This window comes from Coturnix japonica, chromosome 2 (genome assembly GCF_001577835.2).
Source record: "Coturnix japonica isolate 7356 chromosome 2, Coturnix japonica 2.1, whole genome shotgun sequence".
NCBI classification, from domain to species: Eukaryota; Metazoa; Chordata; class Aves; order Galliformes; family Phasianidae; genus Coturnix; species Coturnix japonica.
The window spans coordinates 69,423,328-69,448,234 of record NC_029517.1 but is presented as its reverse complement, the minus strand read 5'-3'; the positions used below and the strand labels follow the sequence as shown (position 1 = coordinate 69,448,234).

The 24,907-nt window shown below is 38.5% G+C and overlaps 1 protein-coding gene across 3 annotated transcripts in view; it reads right to left on the bottom strand.

The window, feature by feature from the left end:
• The window catches only part of CDKAL1 (CDK5 regulatory subunit associated protein 1 like 1), a 315,678-nt gene that overhangs the window by 260,635 nt on the left and 30,136 nt on the right, over nt 1–24,907 (bottom strand). For all 3 annotated transcript variants that reach the window (XM_015854755.2, XM_015854757.2, XM_032442509.1), the window contains one exon: nt 6,425–6,509. In XM_015854755.2, the coding sequence (XP_015710241.1) occupies nt 6,425–6,509 (85 nt within the window). The remainder of the gene's footprint in view (nt 1–6,424; nt 6,510–24,907) is intronic.

Here is a 24,907-nt window from a genome sequence, read left to right as displayed (position 1 = left end):
ATATAATACGGGATTTTAGAAGTCATTAGTTACAACCCATGTACTTGATAAAAACACACTCACTGACAATTTTCTTCAAATATGACAGTGTCATTTTATGGTTTCTGACCAATAGTCACAAGAAACTCTCTCAAGACATGCTGCATCTTAAACACAGCATCAAACAAGGATGACAACAGCAAGTATGCAATGCGTGGCACATTCTAATTAAATGTTCTTCTCCAATAATTGTAAGCTGTTGAGCAGCATTTCACAACAGCTTAACTAAAAAATTTTGCAACAGTCATGCTTAAGTGGTATCTTTTGTGACACAGAAATGGAAACCACAAGATGAAGAGCAAACACTGATTACTGTAAATCTATAAACTGTTGGAAAGAAACAAGTTACTCAAGAGATATTTTAGCACTGTATTTAATTCGTATTATGACAAACACACAAAAAACAAAATACTTAAGGAAGCAAATAAATACTTTCCCTATGAATACATGTCAGTAGAGAAAATAATAATAATAATAATAAAAATAAATAAAAAAATAAAGAATTCAACCAGCATTTCAATTTCCAGATTCTAAAATAATGAGACATGTTAATATCCCTAAAACAGAGAACAAGACTGAAAATTTGTGGTTTTCTTCCTCATTCTTTTCTATCTTACCATATTATTATTATTATTTCAAACCAAAGAAGAGCACTAAGCCCATGAATCCCATGGATCCTTACAGCTCAGTATGTGCACTGTTAGTGAGCTGCTATCTTTGACTTCATGGAAAACAACAGAAATTTTTTCCCATCCCTGTAACATTCCAAAACATTGGCATTTTTTCCTCAAAGAACCACATCCAAGCTGCGCACCAATTGATGTTTGTAAACTGTAAGAACAATATAATAAAAATTACACAGTCATACACAAATGCAAGATTTCTGGAAGAAGAGCCCAAATTAATACACAACTGCCTCAGTCATACTCTGACAAAGAAGAAATTTTATTGATCAACATAACATAAATTTTAGGACGTCACAGAATCATAGAATCACTCAGGTTGGAAAAGACCTCAAAGATCATCAAGTCCAACTGCAGCCTAACCATAGTACCCTAACTCTAAAAACCCTCTGCTAAATCATATCTCCGAGCACTGCATACAAACAGCACTTAAACCCATCCAGGGACGGTGACTCAACCACCTACCTGGGGAGCCTATTCCAGTGTTTAAATAACTTTTCTGTAAAGAAGTGTTTCCTAACATCCAACCTGAACTTAACTTGAGGCCATTTCCCCTTGTCCTGTCACCAGTGAGATGAGACTTATTCCACTCTCACTGTAAGCACCTTTCAGTTGCTGGAAGAGAGCAGTAAGGTCACCCCTCAGCACCTTCCTCCCCAGACTGAACAGCCCCAGCTCCCTCAGCCTCTCCTCATAGGGCTGATTTTCCAAGCCCTTCACAAGCCTTGCTTCCTTCTCTGGACCTGTTCCAGTACCTCCATGTCCTTTTTGTACTGAGGCGAGTGTCAATAAATGCAGAATCCCACAATTAACAAGATTATAGAGCACCATTTTACCATTAGGTTGGACTGATATTATTTCAGAACTCAGACTGAAGCAATTCTTCAGAATCAGAGAAAAAAGAAAATTTGAAGAAAGGCACATACTTAACCAGCTTTCCAGAATGTTCTGTTATATGTACGTGAGATGCATGCATAAAAATATAGTTAAACACCCACTGGGTGGGAGGAAATTAAAGCCAGATCATCTGTAGTGGTATGAAAAGAATAGCAAAACAGCAGTCAAAGGAAAGAGAAAGATCTGATAGTTGGATGAGCATTTATGTAGGTATTATTTTACAGAGCATTATACCATATAAAAATATATTTACTGACCCCTAGCACTTGTGAAGAGTTGTCATCTCCATTGCACAGAGCCCCAAAAGAGAAGGTAAGACTCATCTTGCTTTGGGCTGCTGCACTGTGGGCACAGGAGGATTCCCTCTGAGGGTCCCATAGGCCTGAAGTGGGGATGTCTCAAGTCTCAAATGGATTCCCCATCAGAGGAAGCCAAACAGGAGACTGAATCCACCTGCCACCACAGAGATGACCCAGTCCATAACCCAAACTTGCTGTTAATAATTTTACATACCTCATTCAAAAGAATGAATAAAAGCAAAACTGCTTTCAGTCGACAACAGAAGACACCGGCAAACACCCATTTGGAAATGACCATTTCCCAGCAACTCCAAAAACTTCCAGTTTCTGATTGCAACTTTCTCCATATTTCTACAAACTAAGCACAGCTTGACAAAATTGCCAGACTGTAAGCCTGGGATTCAGATACTGTATCCATACACTACAATTTTAAGAGTAGTAGTGAATTGTTTCATTTCAGCTTTGCATGAGTTGCATTCTGTGCTGAGATAAAACAAAAGCTTCAGCACTTGCTTCCCATCTGCAGCAAACACTGCTGTCCCACATGCTCTCTAACTTAGGCAGGAGCACAAACTGAAAATGATCATTCAATGGGACTGCAGTCTTCTGAGGAGTCCAAGCAATAAGAAGGAAGACAGACAAACCTTCAGTCACAGTTATGGCAGAATTCTGCAACAAAGAAAGCACCACTCTCAGATTACACTCTTTACTTACAGCGCTCCCCATCATGACAGTGTAAACTTTCTGTACTAATTTGAGTTGAGAAAATGCAATTATCTTTGATAATAAACTTTTGACCTTCATGCTGAATTCAGATGGATTCAATACAGATGGTAGACCTATGAGAACATTTCCTACCAACCACAAGCAAATAACACATAGCTGTATTTGCATGTGAAAAAAAAAAAAAAAGGATTCAAAATAGTAACTTACTTCCTCAATAAAACCATTCATGAAATAAATAAATCTACATTTAGTACTTTAGCTAACTCATCATACTGCTACGATCATCCACAAAGTCATTTTTTTTGAGATGAGCAAGTGAATGGCCTTTAAAATATGAAATACTGAGCCACACACAATTTTTTCCCTTCTGTGCTATTCAAAGGAAATAGCTAAGGAAAATAACAGGAATGGAAAGAAACACCAGCCTTACCACTGTTCACACTTAAAATTGCACATTACCATGCAACACAGTTTTACCCAGTTTTTAGGGTTTCTACCAATGGTCAAGTTAGCAGCTCAATTATTCCATGAGAAAAGCAAGCTTCTGTATTTCATTGGCAATATTTCAACTTGCTCTCATGAAAAAACAAGCGTTTTGTTGAACAATGAAAACAAAAATCCTCAACAGTCCTCAATGACTAACACAATTCTGTGCCTCTCAATAAGTAGATGATCTTCTGAAATGAAAACAGAAATAAAAACACACTTGTCAGCAAGGACAAGCATGGATCAAGCTGATTTTTGCATTAATCCTGCCACTGCAAGTTTCTGCATGCTTTTGTTTTCCCCCTCCTTAAGCCTCCACAGACAACAATCAATATGCATTTAATTAGATAAACATTAGAAGCTATCAGCCACCTGTTTCCAGGACTCAAGATATTCACCCTTATTACTGAATTCACCTGGCTTAAAATGGTTAAAAAAAAAAAACAAAAAAAAACTGGTAATGTAATATGCTAAACACTGATACTGTAAAGCTCTTATATCCAATTTTGCTCCCTTTCATATAACCTACACCCTTTTAATACTCTAATATTTATCATATTTATTTGTGTACATATAAACATACATGTTTTTAACACATATTCAACAAATATCCATGTTTTTCCATTTCTTAATTGCATTTCTCAACTATGTACTCTCCAATTCTTACTAGGACTTTAAAAATGAAATGTTAAAAACTACAATGGTCACTTGGTGTGGCAAGTTTAAAATAAAACTTATAACACCATAGAATAATAAAGAAAACAGCCTTGCTGGAATGAAAAATCCTATTTAAAATGTAAACGATGAATTTGCTCTACCTTGAGTAGCTTGCTGAAAATATCTTTAGCTACTAGATACGTGCTCCAAACAGAAACCCCAAAACCAATGCGAGCTCTATCCTGACTTTATCCAACACCATTTCCATAGGCCTCAATTCATATAATGCCACTTCTCAGGAACATTTATGTTTGGCACGAGTCTTGTCTTAGCCTTTTACATACTTGTTAGTGATGGGATAACTGATTCAGTTAGCCCACACAAGAAAAAATAATCCCATAACAGAAGAGAGAGATGTGCAGTGGAAGAGGCAGTGAGAATCCCAGCTGCATACCCACAAATCTCAATTTGGGTAAAGTAGCCTATTAACACCCACAATCTGTACAGATAAATCATTGATACTTTTCAGAGGAGAAGAAATTTCAATTTGCTTATTCTTTGAAGCAATATAAAGCAAAATACATCTAATACTGGTTCACCTATTATCTCAACACTACTTGAACCACAAGCTCTTCGCTTATTTAAATTAATTAGGAACACTTACCCAATTCCAGCTTCCAACAAACAATTAATATTTTAATTCTATTGCAGTCTATAATTTCCTCACATTCATATATGCAAAAGGTAAATTTCAAGCATTTCCACTCCATAACCGAAATAAGTTAATTGAAGTTTTTATTCAGTAGCCTAATTCTATGGACCACAAACAGAAAGCATTTTGATCAGTAAGGATAAACTACAGGTTAACTGGCTACCCTGAAGCATGAGTTCAATTGAGGAAAGAAGTTCAGCATGCTATAAATTCAGTACTTGTGTGTTTAGAATGAGGTCATCCTTGATTAAGAGCAATCGCTGTTTTTATCCTGCTAAACCAGATGGAATACTTCCAAAAAAGTAATTTAACATGTTTTGTGTACATGCCCGTTTTGTCAGGATATCCATGGCTTTGCCCAAACAAAAGAAAGATGTTTTGAAAGACTCTCGTAAGATAACAAAACATAAGCACGAAAACTCTAACTCAAAATGGTGCCACCATCTTCTTAACCACTGAAATCACATACCTGGCCTAAAAAAAAAAAAAAACAACCACAGCAGCCAGCACTAACAGATTAAGGAACTTCATGCCACATGGCAGACATGGCAAAGCAGCACAGAAAACCAGGGGACCCTTTTTTTTTTTATAAAACTTTTTTGTTTGGAGTGGGTTCATGGAATTATGCAATTCTACAAACTGTGAGAGAAGGGAGAAGAAGAAAAGTTTTGTCTTCCAACTAAAAACAACTGCAATCAAGTCTAAATAGAATACGATCCTTTTTACCCCAGTGTTGTCTAATTTCCTTAAAAAGAGCTTCCAGGTGGCTACAGATGCATGTATATTCCTGCTCTAAAATGACACAGAAGGAGCATAGCTGTGTCCCCACTGAGAAGAATAATACTGGAAAGCGTTACTCTATAAACTACGAAGACATCTACTTTCCAAATCGAAAGCATGCCTTGTTTGTCCATATCACTAAAACTTAACAGCTTAGCACCTGTATTCTAATGAAAGTGTGTATTTTATGCACAGTAATAAATACAACTGATTTTCAAAGTCTGTAAACAGTGCTTGTAGCACAGAGAAGCCACAGAGCTAGGAAGCTGTAACAACATTTCAGTCAGAAAGTTCAAATTCAGATATATAAAGTCATGGCACAGAGCTGTTTTCCCACATCACAGTACTATTTTCTTATTTAAAATGACCACCAACTAAGTACCAATCCCTTTAAGGCTTAAAGAATATTTAAAGCTAATTAGTTTCCTAAAGCATCTAACGCTTAACACACAGCACCAAACTAAGGCCATACCACTATCTAAATTCCTGAGCATGAAATATGTTTTTCTAACCAAAATGGATTTTGACAAACAGTCCTTCAGCAATGTATCACACTAATGACTGCACAAATACCTGCATTTGCTTAATAAAGGTAAACATTTACAAGTAACATACAGAAACACTTACACTGCACAACCACAGTCGTAAGTGCACAGGAAGTTGCTATCATATACTTATCAACATCATTGGAATGCCATAGAAACAGAAAACAATCTTCAGAAGACTACTGTTAAAGACAGGTAAACTCACCTTGTAAGAAAAAGCAAAGTAGTTTTAAGTGTGTACCATATAGCCTTTTAATTGGGAAAGACTAATTATTTAAAATTATAAAGAAATAGCCTAGCAATTCACTTAAAAAAAACACATCAGAAGAAAATAACATTACCATGAAAAGCAATACAGAAGCATAGATTAACAGTTCTCCTAGATAAGTGTACTGATAACCTAAGTTATCAAGCTGAAAGAACCACTCAAATCCATTCTAGAGAACTTAGCACTGCAGCATTCACAGTGAGCAAGCTTTTTTGTTGTTGTTGTTTTTTGCTCTGAAATACATAATTACATCTCTATTGAAAATAGGAGTACACAAAATTAAACTACGTATTCACTGATAATTTAGTCTCAAGATAGATGTTTCAACTTACTTGATTGAGTTTCTGAAGTGGTCTTCAGCTGGATTTTTTACTGTACAACTGTTCAGCAGCCATAAATCTGCTTCAGCGGAGTTATCTAGAAGAGAGACAGAAGTATGAATTAAGAAATATCAAACAATTCCTACTTTCTATCTCAAAGACTAAATTCCGCAGCTATAAATAAACTGGCTATTCACAAGATAACTAACATTTGAAGTACAACATTATTTTATGGAACTTTGCTTAGTTGATTTTGTTTTGTTTTGTTTAAGAGCACTTTTGTTAGCACTTGGTTTTTTTTCTGGTAAAAGAACAGTAAACAGCAATAAACCCCAATATTACATGAGATGCCACAATGTTGCATATCATCGAAAACAAAGACAAATGCATAACCCCTGGCCTACAAAGAGGGAGAAAATTGACACAACTACATAAAGATGTTTTCTGAAAAATGAAGCAAGTGGTCGTGAAAAGCAAGTTTCATTAACAAAATAGAATAATTGCCCCCACTCTATTTTGAATTACTATTACAAGAGAGAATCAGAACTCACAAAGCATGAATCTCCACTAAACAGAAAAGTCCAAATAACTATCTTGGAAGTAAAGATGTTTATTTCTAGTATGGATTACAACATGGTTGTGGTATAATTATAGTTAAGTTGAATTTAGACAGAAGATACTCATGCAATGAGAAACTGCACTCAATTAACTATTGGTCACTTAACCTAAATGCTAAAATGAAACTAAAACACAGAACAGCAACTGAAAGTCGTATTTCTTAAATTATTTTTGTTGATAAAGATTATAATACTAAATTGAATCAAATACTGGCCTCTTCTACAACAGGTTAAAGGCTACAAAGGAGTCAAAAATAACATCTGAGTATCTCACTATTTTGAGCACACAGCAAACATAGCAATATCTGACTTTCTCTTCTTCAGGCTGGAAAAAAAAACAATCTCAATTTCAGAGTACATTGATGCCACAACAAAAATAGAACGAACTAAAGCCTCTCCCCTTCAGCCCAGTCAGCATGAAAACAAATAAGTTTTTCTATACCGATGAACTTAACATTGCTGTTAGGAATATAAATATCAGATTAGGGGGGTGTCAATATTTGATGCATTTATGCTAAACACAAGCAAGACTTAGATGAGTACGTTAAAAAAAACACAACAGTAATACATCAAATCAAACATAGATGTATATATGAGTCACCATGAAGCTTAATAAGCACTAAATCTTAAACAACAGTGGGAACAAGAATTTTTTTTACAAGCTGTGTTCTGACCTGACAAGTCACCAGGGTTCAGTGAGAGCTTGAAGTAAAATAGCTCTGACAAATAGCTAAGGCTTCTAAATACATAAACAGGCAGGATCAGAAAGACCTGAGGCGTCTGTGTATGCTTAAATACAAGCGGTATGGACTATTTTAGCTCTGGCTGGTAAACACTGCATGAATATAGCGCTGTGCCTACTAAGACAGGACACACAGCAACACTCCTTGGAAAGTCTCCTTCCTGCTAATCATACCCACTCCACAACCCACCCTGTCAGATTCCAGTGGAGCGAGGACTGATTCATTCAGCAGGCTGATGCTCATCTTCTCAGCATCAACATTAGAAAACGCAGGTTTGTGTTTGGGAATTCTCACAGCTCTTATTGAGGTGTACAACCTAACACTCACAGAAGGTTTTACTAGCAAGCCATACATACTGTGACAGATAAGACTGAATGAAGAACCGTAAGCAGCACAGTGAACCCTGGTTATGTTCGTGAATATAAAACAGACGTCTTTTTCTACATTGCAACAAACTGTGTTTCACTAAGGGGATTTATTTTCACCTCCCCTATGAAGACAGGCTGAGGGAGCTGTGCTTGTTCAGCCTGGAGAAAAGAAGGCTGCAGGGTGACCTCATTGCAGCCTTTCAGTACCTGAAGGGCACCTACATCCAGGAGGGGAGTAAACTCTTCAAAAGGACTGATAATACCAGGACAAGGGGAAATGGATTTAAGTTAAAAGAGGGTAGATTTAGGTTGGATGTCAGGGGTAAGTTCTTTACTAGGAGAGTGGTTAGACCCTGGAACAGGCTGCCCAGGGAGGTTGTGGATGCCCCGTCCCTGGAGGTGTTCAAGACCAGGTTGGACAGGGCCCTGGGCAACCTGATCTAGTAAAGGTGTATGTTTGGTGGCCCTGCCAGGCAGGGGGGTTGGAACTACATGATCCTTGAGGTCCCTTCCAACCCAGGTCATTCTGTGATTCTGTGACAGTATCTTGCTGCTCACTGCTTTTTGGTAAGCTACCTAAAAAGATGCCCTTGTATGTTAAGATGCTTTTTAAAAGTTGCATCAACCCACCATTATATTAAATGCTCAGAAACAGGACTCAAAACCACAGCCTTTTTACTCTGTGACATCTTTTCCATGAAAGAAACACTACGCTGGAAAGAAACCACAAATTCTATCATATTCTCTGCAAAACAACGTAGACTACAAAGAAATCTAAAGGTCATGGAAACTTCTGAACACTCAGTTTAATTGAGAAGCTTTGGAAAACATGGACTACATTATGCAATACTAAGGCTAAAACAGCATGAGTCTGAAACACTGTTATACCTACAAAGGAAAACAACATTTGCAATTCTTTTCTAACCAGTACTTTGGGGTTTGTTTATCATTGTGGAAATCATAAATCAGCAGTTTCTTAAGACTGTAGTAATATTATCAGTTTCGAAAGTTAAACCGAGTTTGTTTTGCCTTGTTGTTCTAACTTAAACCCTTTTTCTTTCAGTTTTTACCAAAACTTTGTTTCCTTCCAGTCTTTCCCTGTTCCCTCCCCATACTAATCTACTTAAAAATGAAAACACACACAGAACACTGAAGTAGAAATATGGACAGAGAAGCCCTAAAACAACAGCCTTCAGCATATCACTAGTCTTTCTGCATTGAAATCACTGTTCCCATTTTTTGGATCACTTATTCTGCACTGTGTTTTCACTTTTCAAACAGCTCCGCCCCTTCATTTAAAGCCCAGTTTGGAGTTTTATATCTTAAAGTGAGATCTAGCAATGCTCGAGTTATATATTTGGAGCATGTACTTACAATTGGACTCCATACAAATAATCTCCCCCCAGATTATGGGCACATTAACTAACAATGTCTTAGCTCACTGTTCAACAAGGGATCTCGGTAAGTACTGGGAAAGAATCTCCTTCAAAAATACCACCTCAGAAAAACCACGACTCATCAAAAGGTACATCTTTCTCTAAGGACCTAAAGTTTGGTTGCTTTGTTTGATAAAGGAAAAACAGACAACGGGGTTGAAAAGAACATCAGAAAACTATTTTCCTTCCAGACCTTTCCTCAGCACACAACGTATTTTGTTACCATATGCTATTTCTCAGTACCTCATATCATACACATATATTATCAATTTTTATGCATGTCCTCCAGAAAAAAGACTTTCAAATTAGCACTTCTCCTTATTTATATTTTTAATGAAAGCCAAAAAGTTTCCACGAACTTCCAGATGGCAGACTTGAGATTTCAGAATCAAATGTTCAATTTTTATCTGGGAAGACCTTTCACACAGTTATACATAGTACACCGGAAAACACATGCTTACAGCACAAACTCAGCTCTACTCCACTCTGTTTGTTCCACCCAGAAGCAAAACAACTTGAGGGCTGTCTTAGTCCTACCACACATCAAGGTGCACCAAAACCCGCTGACAAAAACCAAAGGTCTTTATCAAATACATCAGCACCACTTCAGGACCATGAAACGTAAAAGAGGGGATATCAATATCAGATTTGGGAAGAAAGTTTTTCAGTGTGGAGGCACTGGAACAGACTGCCCAGAGAAGCCATGAAAACCCTATCCTTGAGGATGTTCAAGGCCACGCTGGATGGGGCTCTAGATAATCTGATCTAGTGGATGACAATTCTGTCCACTGCCGGACAGCTGAAACACAAAGGTCCCTCTCAAACACCCTGTGATTCCAGGATAAATCCTCCCTTTTAGTTTAAAGCTGTTGTTCTATGTCCCATCACTACACCCCCTGACAAAAAAACCTCTCTCCAGCTTTCAGATTGCTCTTCCTCTCCCCTCACCCCAAAGCCTCCTCAATGCGCATAAATGCTTTTAAGGATGCAAAACAATAACACAATGAAGCCACACTGCTGTCAGAGGAGCCCTGCACCAGGACAAGAAGCAGTGGGAACAAAATGGTATACCAGAGGATCCCTCTGAACACCAGGAAACACTTATGTGCTGTGCAGGTGACAAGAGCACTGGCACAGGTTGCCCAGGGAGGCTGAGTCTCCACGTTTGTGATCTCCAAAAGTCACTGGAAATGGGCCTGGGCACCCTGCTGTGTGGGTGTCCCTAGTTGAACAGGATTAAGACCAGATGGACACAGAGGACCCTTGCCGACCTAAACCATACAGTGGTTCTGTAATTACCTACTTGGTAAAGCCTGTTCTAAGCCCACAAAAGCAATAAGCATTTGCAACAGTAGGAAGCCCCAAAGCACTAAAGCATAAAGTTGCCAAGTTCAGCAAAATTCTCACATTAGATTCCTTGCTCTCCAGATAATTGAGACCACAAATGTATAATTTTAAGGACATTTCATTACCTAAGATCTAGTTTATATTAGATTTGGAATGACATAACTTTACTCCACTAATTTCACACTTTCTCAGTACATCCATTCCATATAAATTGGTCTGCAGCAATTAACTTCACTTCTGTAACTTCCTAATCTCCACAAATTTATATTCAATTTCATGTCAGCCAAGATTACAGTTTTGCTGTGGTGTGCAAATTAAAGCTCAATTTTATTCACATCCTTTTTTTCCCCTCTAAATTCTACCTGCATTAAGTTGTACCTGGAAGCAATATATTGATTTCAAATGTCTTGCTTCTACTTATTTCTCCTGATACCTAATGCCACAGGGAATATGGATTCAATTTCCATCTATTGCTTTTAAGGGAGTTAAAATATATAAGGTATTTGAGCCAGATATGTTCAAACACTTATTAAATTGTAGCTTCCAGGTATTTATTGACTTTCTCAGAACTACCTTCACACCTCATCTATTTGTTACTTTATCAGTTTTCCTGAAAAGCTGGAGACATGGGCTTAAGGTACTATACCCAGCAGCCAGATAAGCCTTTGCCAAGTGTGGTTAATTCCCAATCATCATCTCCAGTCCAGATTAGCAACAAAATTTAGAGCTTGTGAAAGCACCAGACTGAACACACGGGAAATTAAAGTTTACTGTTTATATACAGAGAGATACAGGGCAGGAATTAACAGTGCAAGCTTCTTCACAAAATCCCACAAATGTTTTATTGCAGGTGGCCTACAAAAGCTTTAGTTCCATATATCTACTTCTTCGACCAGGATGGGAAGGCAAACTGCTCACTGGAGATGAGCAAAGATGACATGCAAAAGAAAAACAAAGGCCACACAGACAAGATGTAGAAATTTGCATTCCAGTTCTCTGTGCCCCTCCTGCACTTCATCTATGCATTACTCACACACCAATATATGCAGTCATTATAGTACTCAGGAGTCCATCTGCCGCCCCTCTAGCCATTCATTCAGTTTCTCCAGCATTGTACTTGCCTCTGCAACTGAAATGCCCAACAACATTTAACTAAACAAACAGATGAGGACAGAATAAAAACAAAACACTGCTTGCGCAAAGCAGCTCCTTACCAGGTCAAGCACTTCTACACTACTACATAAAAATCCACCAAAGCCTCATACTCATGATTTCTCTGCCCTACCTCTTCCTGATTGTTGATTGCAAGGAGAAGATATTCTTCAAGTACTAGTAAGGCTGCATATAATATGACAAGCCCATCTCTCAGAGCTTTCAGCAGCATCTACAGTTGCCAATTGTTTGAGCATGCCAGCCAAACACAGAGAATTGATTGTGGTTTTGTGGCTCCAAAGTGGTCCAATTTCATCAAGCACAAACTGGTTGAATAGTAGTGTGAGGTACCAAGCATGCATTATTTGATAGTTCAGCAACTCCTAAAAATAGAGATCAACAGACAAACAAGAGAACATATGTGTGAGGATCCACTTTCATCTTATTTAGAAGTAACAACTCAAGACTTCAGGCACTGCCTTTATGCAAAATCACAAGAAGCACTGTTCCAATACTATGCTGCACTTCCAGAGCGCAGTTATCCATGCAACCATGAAATGGCAGAGTTCTCAATTCTTAGTGAAGCCAGGAGGGGGAGCAGCAGAACTGCTACCTAGGACTTTGAACTGTTCAGAAGACTAGTAGGGGGAGTCCTCTAGGATTCTGCCTTAGTGAGTAAAGGGGTCCAAGACAGCTGGTTCCTCTTCAAGAAGGAAGTCTTAGAGGTGCAGGAGCCAGCAACTCTTTTGCAAATACATCAACAGTAAGAGGAGGACTAAGGAGATTCTCCATTCTTCACTGGATGAGTCTGGGAATGTGAACACTGAAGATAAGGAAAAGGCAGAGGTTCTGAATGCCTTCTTTATGTCTGTTTTTAAAGATCAGACCAGTTATCCTCAGGGTACTCCTCACTCCGACCTGGTAGGCTCGGCTGGGGAGCAGACCAAACCCCCCCGTGACTCAGGAGGAAACAGTCAGAACTCCAACTGACCACAGTGCCAGGAAAGGTTATAGAGCAGATTGTCTTGAGGGAGATCATGCAGCATGTGCAGGACAACCAAGGGATCAGGCCCAGCCAGCATGGGTTCACAAAAGGCAGGTCCTGCTTGACCAACCTGATCTCCTTCTATGATCTAGTGACCTGCCTGGTGGATGAGGGAAAGGCTGCTGATGTAATCTACCTAGATTTCAGCAAAGTCCTTGACAATGTCTCCCACAGTACTCTCCTGCAAAAGCTGGCAGCCTGTGGCTTGGATGGGTACACCCTTGGCTGAGCAAGGAACTGGCTGAAGGGCCAGGCCCAGAGAGTCGCGGTGAATGAAACTAAATATAACTGGTGAGCAGTCATGAGTAGTATTCCCCAGGGACCAGTGCTGGGGCCTGTCCTCCTCAATATCTTTACTGATGACCTGGATTAAGGCATTGAGTGCACCCCAGTAAGTTTGCAGATGACACCAAGTTGGCTGGAAGTGTCCATCAGTGGTAGGAATGCCACATTGCAACACCGGAGGCCCTGGGTTTGAATCCCCCCTGTGGCGCAAGTGGTAGAAGTGCCGCTCTGCTACACAGGAGGCTCGAATCCCGGGGGGTTGGACTCGATGATCTCTAAGGTCCCTCCCTTCCAACACACACCAGACTATGATACTATGATCTGCCTGGGGGTAGCAAGGGCCTCCAGAGGGATCTGGACAGGCTGAAAAGCTGAGCTGAAGCCAATGGGATGACGTTCAACAAGACCAAATGCTGGGTCCTGCACTTCAACCCCAGCAGATCAGACACATTATCCAGGCAAATATCAATCTCCAAAATTATTTCATCAGAAAGCTTTTGGTGAGCCCTCATAGTAAACATTAAATATAATTTAAAAAAAAAAAAAAAAATACACCACTTTTTATAATTCTCATATACAATAATAAAAATTATCAGCTTTTGCTACAGGATAACTGCTTCCAGTAATATTAGACAGAAGCTGTTTTTCTTACCCTACCTTCATTCTTTTCAACATTTCTGAAGAGAAAAGGCTTAATGAATAAAACATTGCTAGGTATAAAGGTAAGTGGCACAGAGGCAGCAGAATACAGAGAGGTCCACAACTATATGAAAAGACTAGACTACCAGCTTTCAATTCATAAAGTTATTTATTCTCTTTTGATTGGCCTTAAATTAACCCAAAGAAAGCCATGCTATTCTTCAGGTGCAATAATAGATCTCTCCAGGTTGACATAAAGAAGTCTGGAAGTGACATGATGTCACAATGTGTTCAATAGGATACACAGACACAGGTATCAACACAGCCTTAGGGTCATCAGCACATCTAAGATGTGATCTGAATTCAAACATAGCTCCTAATTCATCCTGTAAGTTATCAAGAAGGAAGCACCTGGTCCTCCTATAATTTATCATTTTAGGTTCATCTAGAAATTGAACCACTATAAAGCACAAAAGCTAACTGACACAGCAAAAGATTTAAACCTCTGCATTCAAATCATATGTAATTCTCTTATGGACAACTATAAAACAACACACACCTAAAATCTAGCAACTACTGTTCTAACCATAAAAAAACTAAAGGTTATGGCATTGCATTGAATTTTCCCCCCCCAAGGTAAATGCAGAGAATAAAAAAGTAAATGCTTAATGTAAACAGAATTTAAAAAATAAATTTCCTCCAAGTGACAGACATGAGAAACCTCACATCTTCTATTTTTATCTCAGATTCATAACAATTCTGTAACGTGAAAAACCCTTAAAAGTACCACAGCATTTCATTTGACAGCAAGCAATCTGGGAAACAACAGTTTCAAATATACAGAGTTAAGATAATGCTCCTGGCTGAGGGATCTCAAAGGTATACGCTGTACAGTTTGTTCAGAACAGCACAGAAGTGTCTTCAAATACAGTGAAGAGTCTTTCACTGTTAAATATTTATGCCCAGTTTTGATAATGCATTTCATAAACCAAATAAATAGTATAAACACTGAATTCTGCAGTTAAAACTGATACCATCAGGAAGAAAATATACATGCATAAAAATAGTAGTACAGAAGCGGTAGCTGTGATGAAGAGGGGAACAGAAGTAGTATAGCAATAAACAGATCCTGAATAAAATTAGAAAAATAAAAATCACTAACAAAGTCCTACCACCCTTCAGGACAGTTTCCAACTGCACTGTGCTGGTCTTCAGGAAGTATTTATTACATCCTCGATGTAATCGATCAAAGTTTATTGTAAAGTCAAGAGATTTTTCATCACACACACAAAAATAAAGGGAAAAACATCAGTTTACATCAATCATGGGTATAAAAAAATGGATTGGAATAATGTTCGTATTACATGCAAAAACAAGATACCATAGTGTTGCATTTGCACAGACTTTTATTATTAACGACCACCGGGCCTTGATAAAGCATCCAAAGTATTTTCTGTTAATAATTTGGCATTTCAACTGTTGGAAGTTACTTTGAACAGATATTTTGCTGAAACCGCTACTGGCTGTAAATTACTAAGGCATTTATTTCACTGCAGAGGTTTCTGAAATTAGCATGTCAAAAGTCCCGCTATCAGGTGCGCCACCTGAAGTCCAGCTTCTTTCAGAGTCTGCAGTCTAGAAGCAACTCAACCATGCCAGCACTTCCAGCATGTCACCACAAAAACCCAGTTCCAGCTCTGAGCGTGATATCAGATGGAGAACTTCTAATACAAGCTCCATGCCCAATACTCAGATCTCATTAGCCCTAATGTCAACTCCAAAATGCTGCAGCTGTGCTACTGCCCCACCAAACGTGGCAGGCTCAGCTCTTCTGACACCCTGCCTACAGCACCAGTGGACAAGGGAAGCCACCAGCTGGCCCCAAATCCAGAAGCCCTGCACCACCTGGCACCATCTCTGCAGCAGGGCCAGATAAGGGAGTCTCCGGAGCCCTATCTAGACAAATGAGAGCAACTCATAAGCTCATACAGAATCTGCAAGTCCCACACAATTTGTTATTTTAGATTCACCTCCTAGTAATATTTTGTAAACAACAGTGCTCTTAAATTCCTACTTTCATTTGCAGGAACAAGAAATAAGAGATTTCTGCCCCACATAGATACAAGCCAAGCAGAATGTATTTATTCCTTTTTAACCTCTCTAACAATCAGGAGATGATGTACAGCAAATCTATTTTCAAGTTAGCACAGGGCTACAATCACTCATTTTAATGCAACACTACACTGATGTTTAAATTGAATTGGATTTCCATTTTCCATGCTGAGAAATGTCTTGCGTCACATTCCGTATCAACTTGAAAACTGAAACAGGTAAAACATCAACAAAGTAATTACCAGATCGCTGTATCTGATTTTAAACTGCACACACGGTCCAAAATCCCCAACAAATGTGATTACTCACACCCATAAAGTACAGCTAAATCCATGGGCAAAAAAACTGAAGATAACAGCCATCATTACCAAAAATGTCCTGCCTCAAAACATATAAATTATTCATAGGTCAGCCCATGTTTTGAAACAGAAACAAGATAATTCTACAACAGATAGACGAGTGTTTTCAACACCATGTAAAAACTTCAAGTACTTGCAGTCCCTAACGGACTTAAAAACTCTCAAGACTGAAGAGAATATGCTTTCGTATCTCAATTTTTGCTGAGCCACTCAAGACCTATGATTGTACTTACTTTCAAAAGTTTTCATAACTTAAGGTACCACTGTCTAATAATTCATTTGCTGTGGCTTCATCTTTGTTCTCCATTATTTATGTTTTGAGTATACTTCGATTTTCCTCCATTGAACAAAAGCATATTAAAGGTAGAGCTTTACTGTATAACATGAAGTAAATGGTTAAACCACTTTTCCCTCATTTAGTGACGTACAATATCTCTCGCAGTCCCATAGAGCAATTACTACAGATGTGCCTCTTCTGCATTTTAAACATTACTTCCAGATGCTTAATGGCTAATGAAAAGATGCAGCTGTTTTATTCAGTTTATTGAAGGTGTCTGTAGTTTCAGGGACATTAAACATCAAGAAATTTGTACCAGTACGCAAAAAGTTACAGCATACACTTAGCAGACGCCAATTTTTCTTTCATACTTAAAGAGTCAAATTAGGTATGAACAGAAACTATATCAAAAGCATGTAGAAGCTTCTGAAATGTCACATGGTCCCAGACTGAGATCCAAAGGGGCAAGACAGTTTAACGCCTTGCACGGAACACATTCCAAAAAACACAAAAGGTTACAGCTCTTTAACCACAATATTACTATACAAAAGCTATATAGAATGAACGCCCTTTAAATATATAAATAGCCATCCTTACTGATCTAACCAAGATCTAAACAAGATTCTGAAGTTTAACTCCACTATGAGCAGCAAGATTCTCAGTGATTCTTTCTTTAAATTCCCTCAAACTGCATTTAAAGAAAAAGTCCAGAGAAAAAGTCCTTAAATCCTGTGTCACTTTTACCCTCACAACAAGAAAGACATGGAGGCCCTGAAGCGTGTCCAGAAAAGGGCCATGAAGCTGTGGGTGGTCCAGAGCACAGACCTTATGAGGAGCGGCTGAAGGAATGGGAATTGTTTAGTCTGGAGAAGAGGAGGCTGAGGGGAGACCTTATCACTCCCTACAGCAACCTGAGGGAAGGTTGTGGTAAGGTGGGGGTCGGCCTCTTCTCCCATGTAAGTAGGAATAGGACTAGAGGGAATGACCTCAAGTTGTGCCAGGGGAGATTCAGGTTAGATATCTGGAAAAACTTTAGAGAGAGTGGCCAAGCACTGGAACAGGCTGCCCACAGAGGTGGCTGAGTCACTGACCCTGAAAGTGTGCTAGAAACATTTAGATGTTGTACTGAGGGGCTGGGTTTAGTGGAAAATATTGTTGATAGGTTGATGGTTAGACTAGGTGACCTTGGAGGTCTCTTCCAGCCTTGGTGGTTTTACAATTCTATAATTCCATACTATATTTTATTATGGCATACTGTTTTTCCTGAAAGGGTATCCACTTAAACAGCATCCAGATTACTGTTCAGTTTACTCAACACAGAACAGTACAACAAATAATTCCCATGACCACTGTGTGGAGCTAATGCCAGTGCCTAACAACCCACTGGTAAAGAGCTCCTACTTGCTATCTTGCTAAACAGAAAGGCCAGTGCACTGCCCTTCAGTTCCCTTTTCAGTGCCTACAGATGTCTAGTTCTTGAGGTGTGGCTGTGCAGCACAAAGCAGAATGAACGGGAAAACCCCTTCCTTTGCTCAGTTGGCAATGGGAGCCCCCTTGAGGGCCTATGAGGTAACTGTCAACTCATTTCTTACAACCTGTCCAGGTCACTCTGGATGGCAATACAATCCTGTGGCATACATTAGCTGCTCCTACCAGTTTTGCTTCGTTACTACCTACAAACTTTCTGAATACACTCTACACCCATCAGACAGATCATTAATTAAGATATGGAACAGCACTGGACTCTACACTGACAGCTAAGTTAGTAGCCTCCAACAACATGTTGTGCTACTGATACCCTCTGGGCATGGTCATTTACACAGTTTTCAGTGTGCTTCACTGTCTACATATTCAGCCCCTACCTCATCAGCTTCTCCATGAGGATACTATGAGTGACAGCATCAAAAGCCTCATTGAAGTCCAGGTGGACATCATCCACTGCCTACCAGGCCAGACAGTTTACTATAGAATGTTATTATGTTGCTCAAGCATGATAACCCCTTTATGAAGCCATCCTGACTATACTACATGACCTTTTTGTCCTTGGTGTGCCTTGAAATGGTTTCCAGGAAGGTAAATGAGCCCAAGAAAGTTGGTTGACATTCAAGCACTGCTTCTTCCAAACTCAAGATTGGTGAATCCCTAAAAGTAAGAAATTGGGCAAAGGTGGCAGGTGACCCACACAGATGAGTAAGGAGCTCAGAGTAAGATTCACATCTGCAGAATGTTTAGAAAGGGTCTGGCCACTTGGGAATGTTTGTCAGGGCATGCAGGGATGCAATAAAGATGACTCAGGCCCATCTAGGATTAAATCTGGTAGAGTGGTAAAGGACAAGAAAGGGTTGTGTTTGTTTTTTTGGTTTATTTTAAGTATACTGAGAGCAAAAGGAAGACTAGGGAAAACAGGGGCCTGCTGCTCAATAATGTGACTGCCCTGTTAATGAAAGATACTGAGAAGGCAGAGTTAACAAAAGACCTCCTTGCTTCAGTTTTACTGCTAGGACTGGCCCTCCGGAATCCCAGACCCTGAAGGTAAGAGAGAGTTAAGAAAAAGGAAGACTTCCTCAGGGTCAAGGATAGAGAGACAAGGACATAAACCTACCATCATCAGAACATCAATGTGTAACCACAGCATCAACCAACAACAAAACACCAAAGTTGTAGAACCTAGTTTGATCATAGATAAAATTGGGTTCATTTCTGTCATAAGTTAAAATTTAAGTAAGAAGCTCTCCATTTCTAAATGAAGAACGATGTCTAGAAATTAATTCCAGCAGACTTAAAATTTTATCAGAGCAAGAGGATGAAAGTCCTTTATGTTTTCTAAAAGGTCAGACAAATTTTAATTCCTAGGACAGTATTCAAATATGTATATTTGAAAGACTGAACAGGGCCCTTCACCATCTTCTGCAGATTTGCATAAGATATTTTGCACCACTATAGAATAAGCTTAAAATTCACGTCAGTTTATGCAAAGAATCACTGAATCACCTCCCCAAACACCACTCGATTCCAGATGTTATAGACAAGTGCTTTAAACACAAAATATACAGTCAACTGAGCCGCAGAGTCCAAAAGAAAACTCTCACTATACATGACATAAGGTTTGTACTCAAAGTATGCCTACTGTTCCCCAATATTGCCTTCAGTGACAATATTCAATCTGCCTCTACTTCAAAGTAATACCTAAATGCAACTAACCCAAGCTAAGCAAATAATTCTACCAAACAAGTAGACCTTTTTTTTTTTTTTTTTTTTTCCATTTTTCACATTTTTTCTTTTCACAAAGAGGTCTTTAAGAGTTCCTTTCTTTGAATTGAAGCATCCTGAGTTCCAAGTATACCCCTACATATAAAAACCATAGGTAAAATTCAGGCTTATGAACACTGCTTACTGTTCCATTTAGTTCACTGTGCTAAGCTAAAGTATAAAAAGCCATCATCAATAGCACTAAATCACCTGGGGGGGAAAAAAAAAACAAAACAGCAATTTAATTATAGAAGTTCTTCAGTCCCATAAGAACAGCAGAGAAAAAGGCCATAGGTGGTGTACAAGTCACAGACAACACAGGCAACAGCTTCATAGCATCGCATGATGACACTTTCAACCTCTTAGTAGAAGCCCAAGCTTTGGTAGCTTTACTTTCTTTCTTGAATGATGCTCTTACTGAAATCATACAGCTGTGGCTACTCAATCAGCTAGTTAATGGAACTGATCTGGGATTAAAAAGTCCACCTGACAGTTTCAGTGTTCAGTTGATCCAGGCAGAACGGCATATATGCAGTGGCAACTGAGGCCTGCCAGAGGAACAAAGTCAGCTCACAATGCAGCCAATAATGTTATTCAGTGATTAACATATAACATCAAGTGATACAGCTTGCTTGAACTGTCTTGAAACTTCAAGGACAAAGCAGAGAGACCCGCAGAGTTGTTTTCCTGCTCTGTTTGTTTTCCTTGGCACAAGTCTCCTTCTATCCATACCCAAACATCTCCGAATGAAAATCACATGTCCTGGACTTCTGAGGCCACTATACAGTTCTACCTGTGATCAGTTTCCTCTTTGTCCATTTTACAGATGAAGAAATCTACCATGCAGTGCTGAAGGCACAGTGTTACTCTGTAGTGGCATAAAACTATCTCATAAATAACCAACCAGGGGGATGTACTATGATTCCAAGTCCCAAAAAGTCACAAGCAATTTTGTTTTTCCTACATCACGCTCAATCATGGCAAAACAAAAGCATCTAAAGCAGTGGAAATCTTTTTTCCCCAGTGTCAGATGATCTGAACATGCAAGTAAGACTATTAGGACTTAGGAGAGCTGTTTCAAAGAAGAGAAAACAAAATAAGCATTGGTCACATATGAATACACTATCAGGCAAATGTGTTAAGTTGTTTAGCAGAGGCACTTGGAATTACCAGAATAAAAGTCACCACAGCTTAGAATTTACTGACAGTAATTTCAACACAAAACAATCACTAGTCATACACATTCGCATTGCTTTTACCTAGTGGAGATGTTTCTAGGCATCCCGTGGAGCTAAAGTGGCCTGTCACAGTAAATTTCCTTAGTGGCTACTGACAGGCTCAGAGTACGGTATTTTCCTCTAGTCTTTGAAAAAGTGCAAGTAAAAGGACTTGTTCATCTCTTCAAGGATCTGACTAACTTCAAAGAACAATTAATATTGATTGTTCCCCAGAAGGAAAGCAAAAGTAATATACCATACCAGAAATACTCTGAAGACAAATGGCAATTTACTAGCAGGAACACAAGAAATTGACAGCTCATGCTATCAGTCAGGCAAGCTGCAATAAATCAGTGCACCAAAAAATACTTAAGAAGCTTCTGAGGGGAAAGAAAATAATCTAATCCCTATCTCTCTCTTTTTCCACACATGCTATGAAAAATAAACTTCAAATCTAAGTCCTTCCTAAGGTACAGATGGCATATAACAGTTGGAAACATGCCACCAGTGTGTGTTTGCATCATTCCAAAGTCCTAGGGACAGAAGCATGTAAGACTAGCATTCCCTTCCAAACCCTTCCATTCATTTATTTTTTTAACATAAATAATTAAGAAAAATATCAAACTACTGGATATCCTCTTTTTCCAGAGACTTTATCCAGTATTGCATAAAAGGAGTTAAGACAGCGAATTCTGTGTAAAGCTTATTTTATTAAGCAGAAAGCAAACCATTGCATGCAAATTTCTTAACTGTAAGTATAGTGTGGGACTAATAAGCACATGAATGGTCCATTATGCAAATGTCATGTAAATACCTATGAGAAACTAACCTGAGAACATTCAATATGCAAAACACATGCAAATATCTATGAAAGATATTAACCTGGGAACACCGCCTGTCATACCACATTTCTGCTTTACACACAATGTGATATTTTTCATATCCACTCCTCTCCTGGCAATATAAAATAGTGGGCAAGTCAAGCAATTAGGCAAATAATAAAAAAACGCTTTGAAAACGATTAACCAGAAGAGGTCACATTTATATAACACAGACTGTTTGCATACAAATGTAATTTTGCATGGGCTGGGTCGAGTGTGAACAATCAGAAAGTACAGCCTCACCATGAGAATGTGCAAGTGCTGAAAATTAAGAGATAGATTTGCTAGGATTCAATAAATACATCATTTTTCTTAAAATGAAGCACACTCCTGACATCCCTGTAAATAATGCAGCTTGAGTACACAGAATAACAAGAAGTGACAGTACAAGATATTACAGGAAAAAAATATCTATTCCTAGAACACTGCAAGCCTCAAATTAAGAGGCTTACCATGACATCAGACAGCACAGCAGAGTTGCTGAAATAGAGAACTTCTTTCATTCTTCATTTTTAACAGCCAGTAGGCCCAGAGATTGATACTAACCTTCAAACTGTTCACATCAAAGTCAGGTGTGTCTCAATAACAAAGCCTAATAGCACCACCTAAAACAAAGAAAATTTCCAGTATACCCTTAGCATGACCTACACTACACCTGAATACTTTCCTAATTTGTAAAATTATATGTATAAAGGAAAAAAAAAATCCTGGAGAATATCTATTTTCTGCCTGCCAGTCACATCATAAGTCATCTACATCTCTGTCTCCTGCTGCTACCTCAATTACTGAAGAGGCAAAAACACTCTCACAGAAATCCTAGCACACACTAAGCAAGTCTAGCTTAGCTCAAAGAGGGCTTTCCTCCAACAATAATAAAAAGTAATTAAAAACAATTGCTGTCAATAACATTACCAAGAAGAACAGTACATCTTGCAATCATAAAACAGTCCTGAGAACCGCCATCCTGCAGCTGCCTTCTTAGCCAAGTAAAGCAGGTGATGCTGCAACATTAAGTCTATGCTCCTGCTTAAAGGACAAAGGGTTCATCAAGTCCACCAACAGATTTCAGCTCACTTCATCTTTTTAGCTCACAAGAAGAAATCATAAAGCCTCAAAAAGAAGGAATTATCACTATTGAATAAAACTGCCTATATTACCTAAGACAACTAGCAACTCCAAGAAATTAGTCCAGTTATGAATAACCAGGAGATTGAAATCCAGGAATACGAGGAGTTTTTATCTACTAAATGAAGTACATTTGTGGAAGAGTAAGAAAAAGGTTTCCGTTGTATGAATAAAAGCCTTTTTCATCAGGCTGTTAACTTGCCAAGTAGAAACTCTAATCCCATGTATTTCTTAATAGGGAACTGGAGTAAATCCAATACCTACTGCAAGTTAACATAAAAATCAATCTCAATCTTACATTTGAAACTTTTCAAATCTACTATAACCTCTCTATAATTACTGATTGCCTAAACGTGCCACCTCACCTCCAAAGCCACCTCCAAAGAACAACTCCCACACAAAACTAGGCAACTGCAATAAAACCATTTACCAACAGTCAGAACAGACGTGTTTCCTAGATGGCATAACAATACAGTTCAAGGTAGTGTTTTTAAATGCATTTGCTGCATGCAAATATGAAGGCACATCATGTAGCTTAGCTTCCAACAGTAAGCCATTGAACGGTTAAAATTCCAGCAGCACAAGAACCACTCAGTCAATCAGATGGGAGGATAAGCAATTCAAATTCATTTCAGCTGAGACTTCAACTCATGCAACATGAGTTTAAGTTCCATTTACTTCAAAGATACACAATTTTCAACTTATTTCATTTACAAATGCAGCGTTAACATATCCCAAGCATGACAACCAACACTGAAGCTCAACAGAAAAACTATTCCCATTAAAAAAAAATACAGCTACTGAAAACATTTAAAATAGCAATGAGATTCCACAAAGTAAAAAATATATTTCCAGTCTTCAAACAATACTTTATTTAGAAAATGGTATAGAGTGCTAATCCTCTTTCATATTACTGCCTATATAAGATGTTAAAGAGATCCTCAACTGAACATCAGTGGAAATGTTTCAACTCGATATTTCATTTTGAAAAGTTTTGGGTTTTTTAATCCAAACTTGACCTATCAGTGCGGTTATCTCCTATTCCTATCTTAATCTCACATTAATTTGGCCCTAGGTAGGCTTGATGAAGCTGAAAAATACCCTAGAACACATTAAAAATGTATAACTTCGACGAAGCTGACATATTTTTATTCTTTGGCTAAAGCCTTCATTTTTCTGCCAACCAAGTCGTAACACTTGACGCAACCAAACATTCCAGATTCAGAAGAGGCTAAAAATGAAACCAATTTTCCTTAAAGCCACTGTAATTGTGAACAATTGTGCTGGTTGAAATAGTACAGCATCACATGTTATCCCTGTGGTGGCATAAAGATTTTGCTGAATTTTATTAACCATTAATTTTGCAACAGTATTAGCCACAAAATGTTACCACTTCAACGCTCACAAACATATCTGCAGGATAACTCTGATACTTTGTAACAGCTTGGAGTACCATCCTAATTTTAAAAGTAAGAAGGACTCAATGTTAAGCACATTAAGCACAATGATGTAAAGCTATTCACTTTCCTGTAGTGGAGAAGCACAACTTACTCATGCTTCTACCATTAAATACATCACGCTGGGGGTTCTGAGTTAGATAGAATATTCCAGTTTTCTAAAGTAGATAGTGCATCAGTTTGACA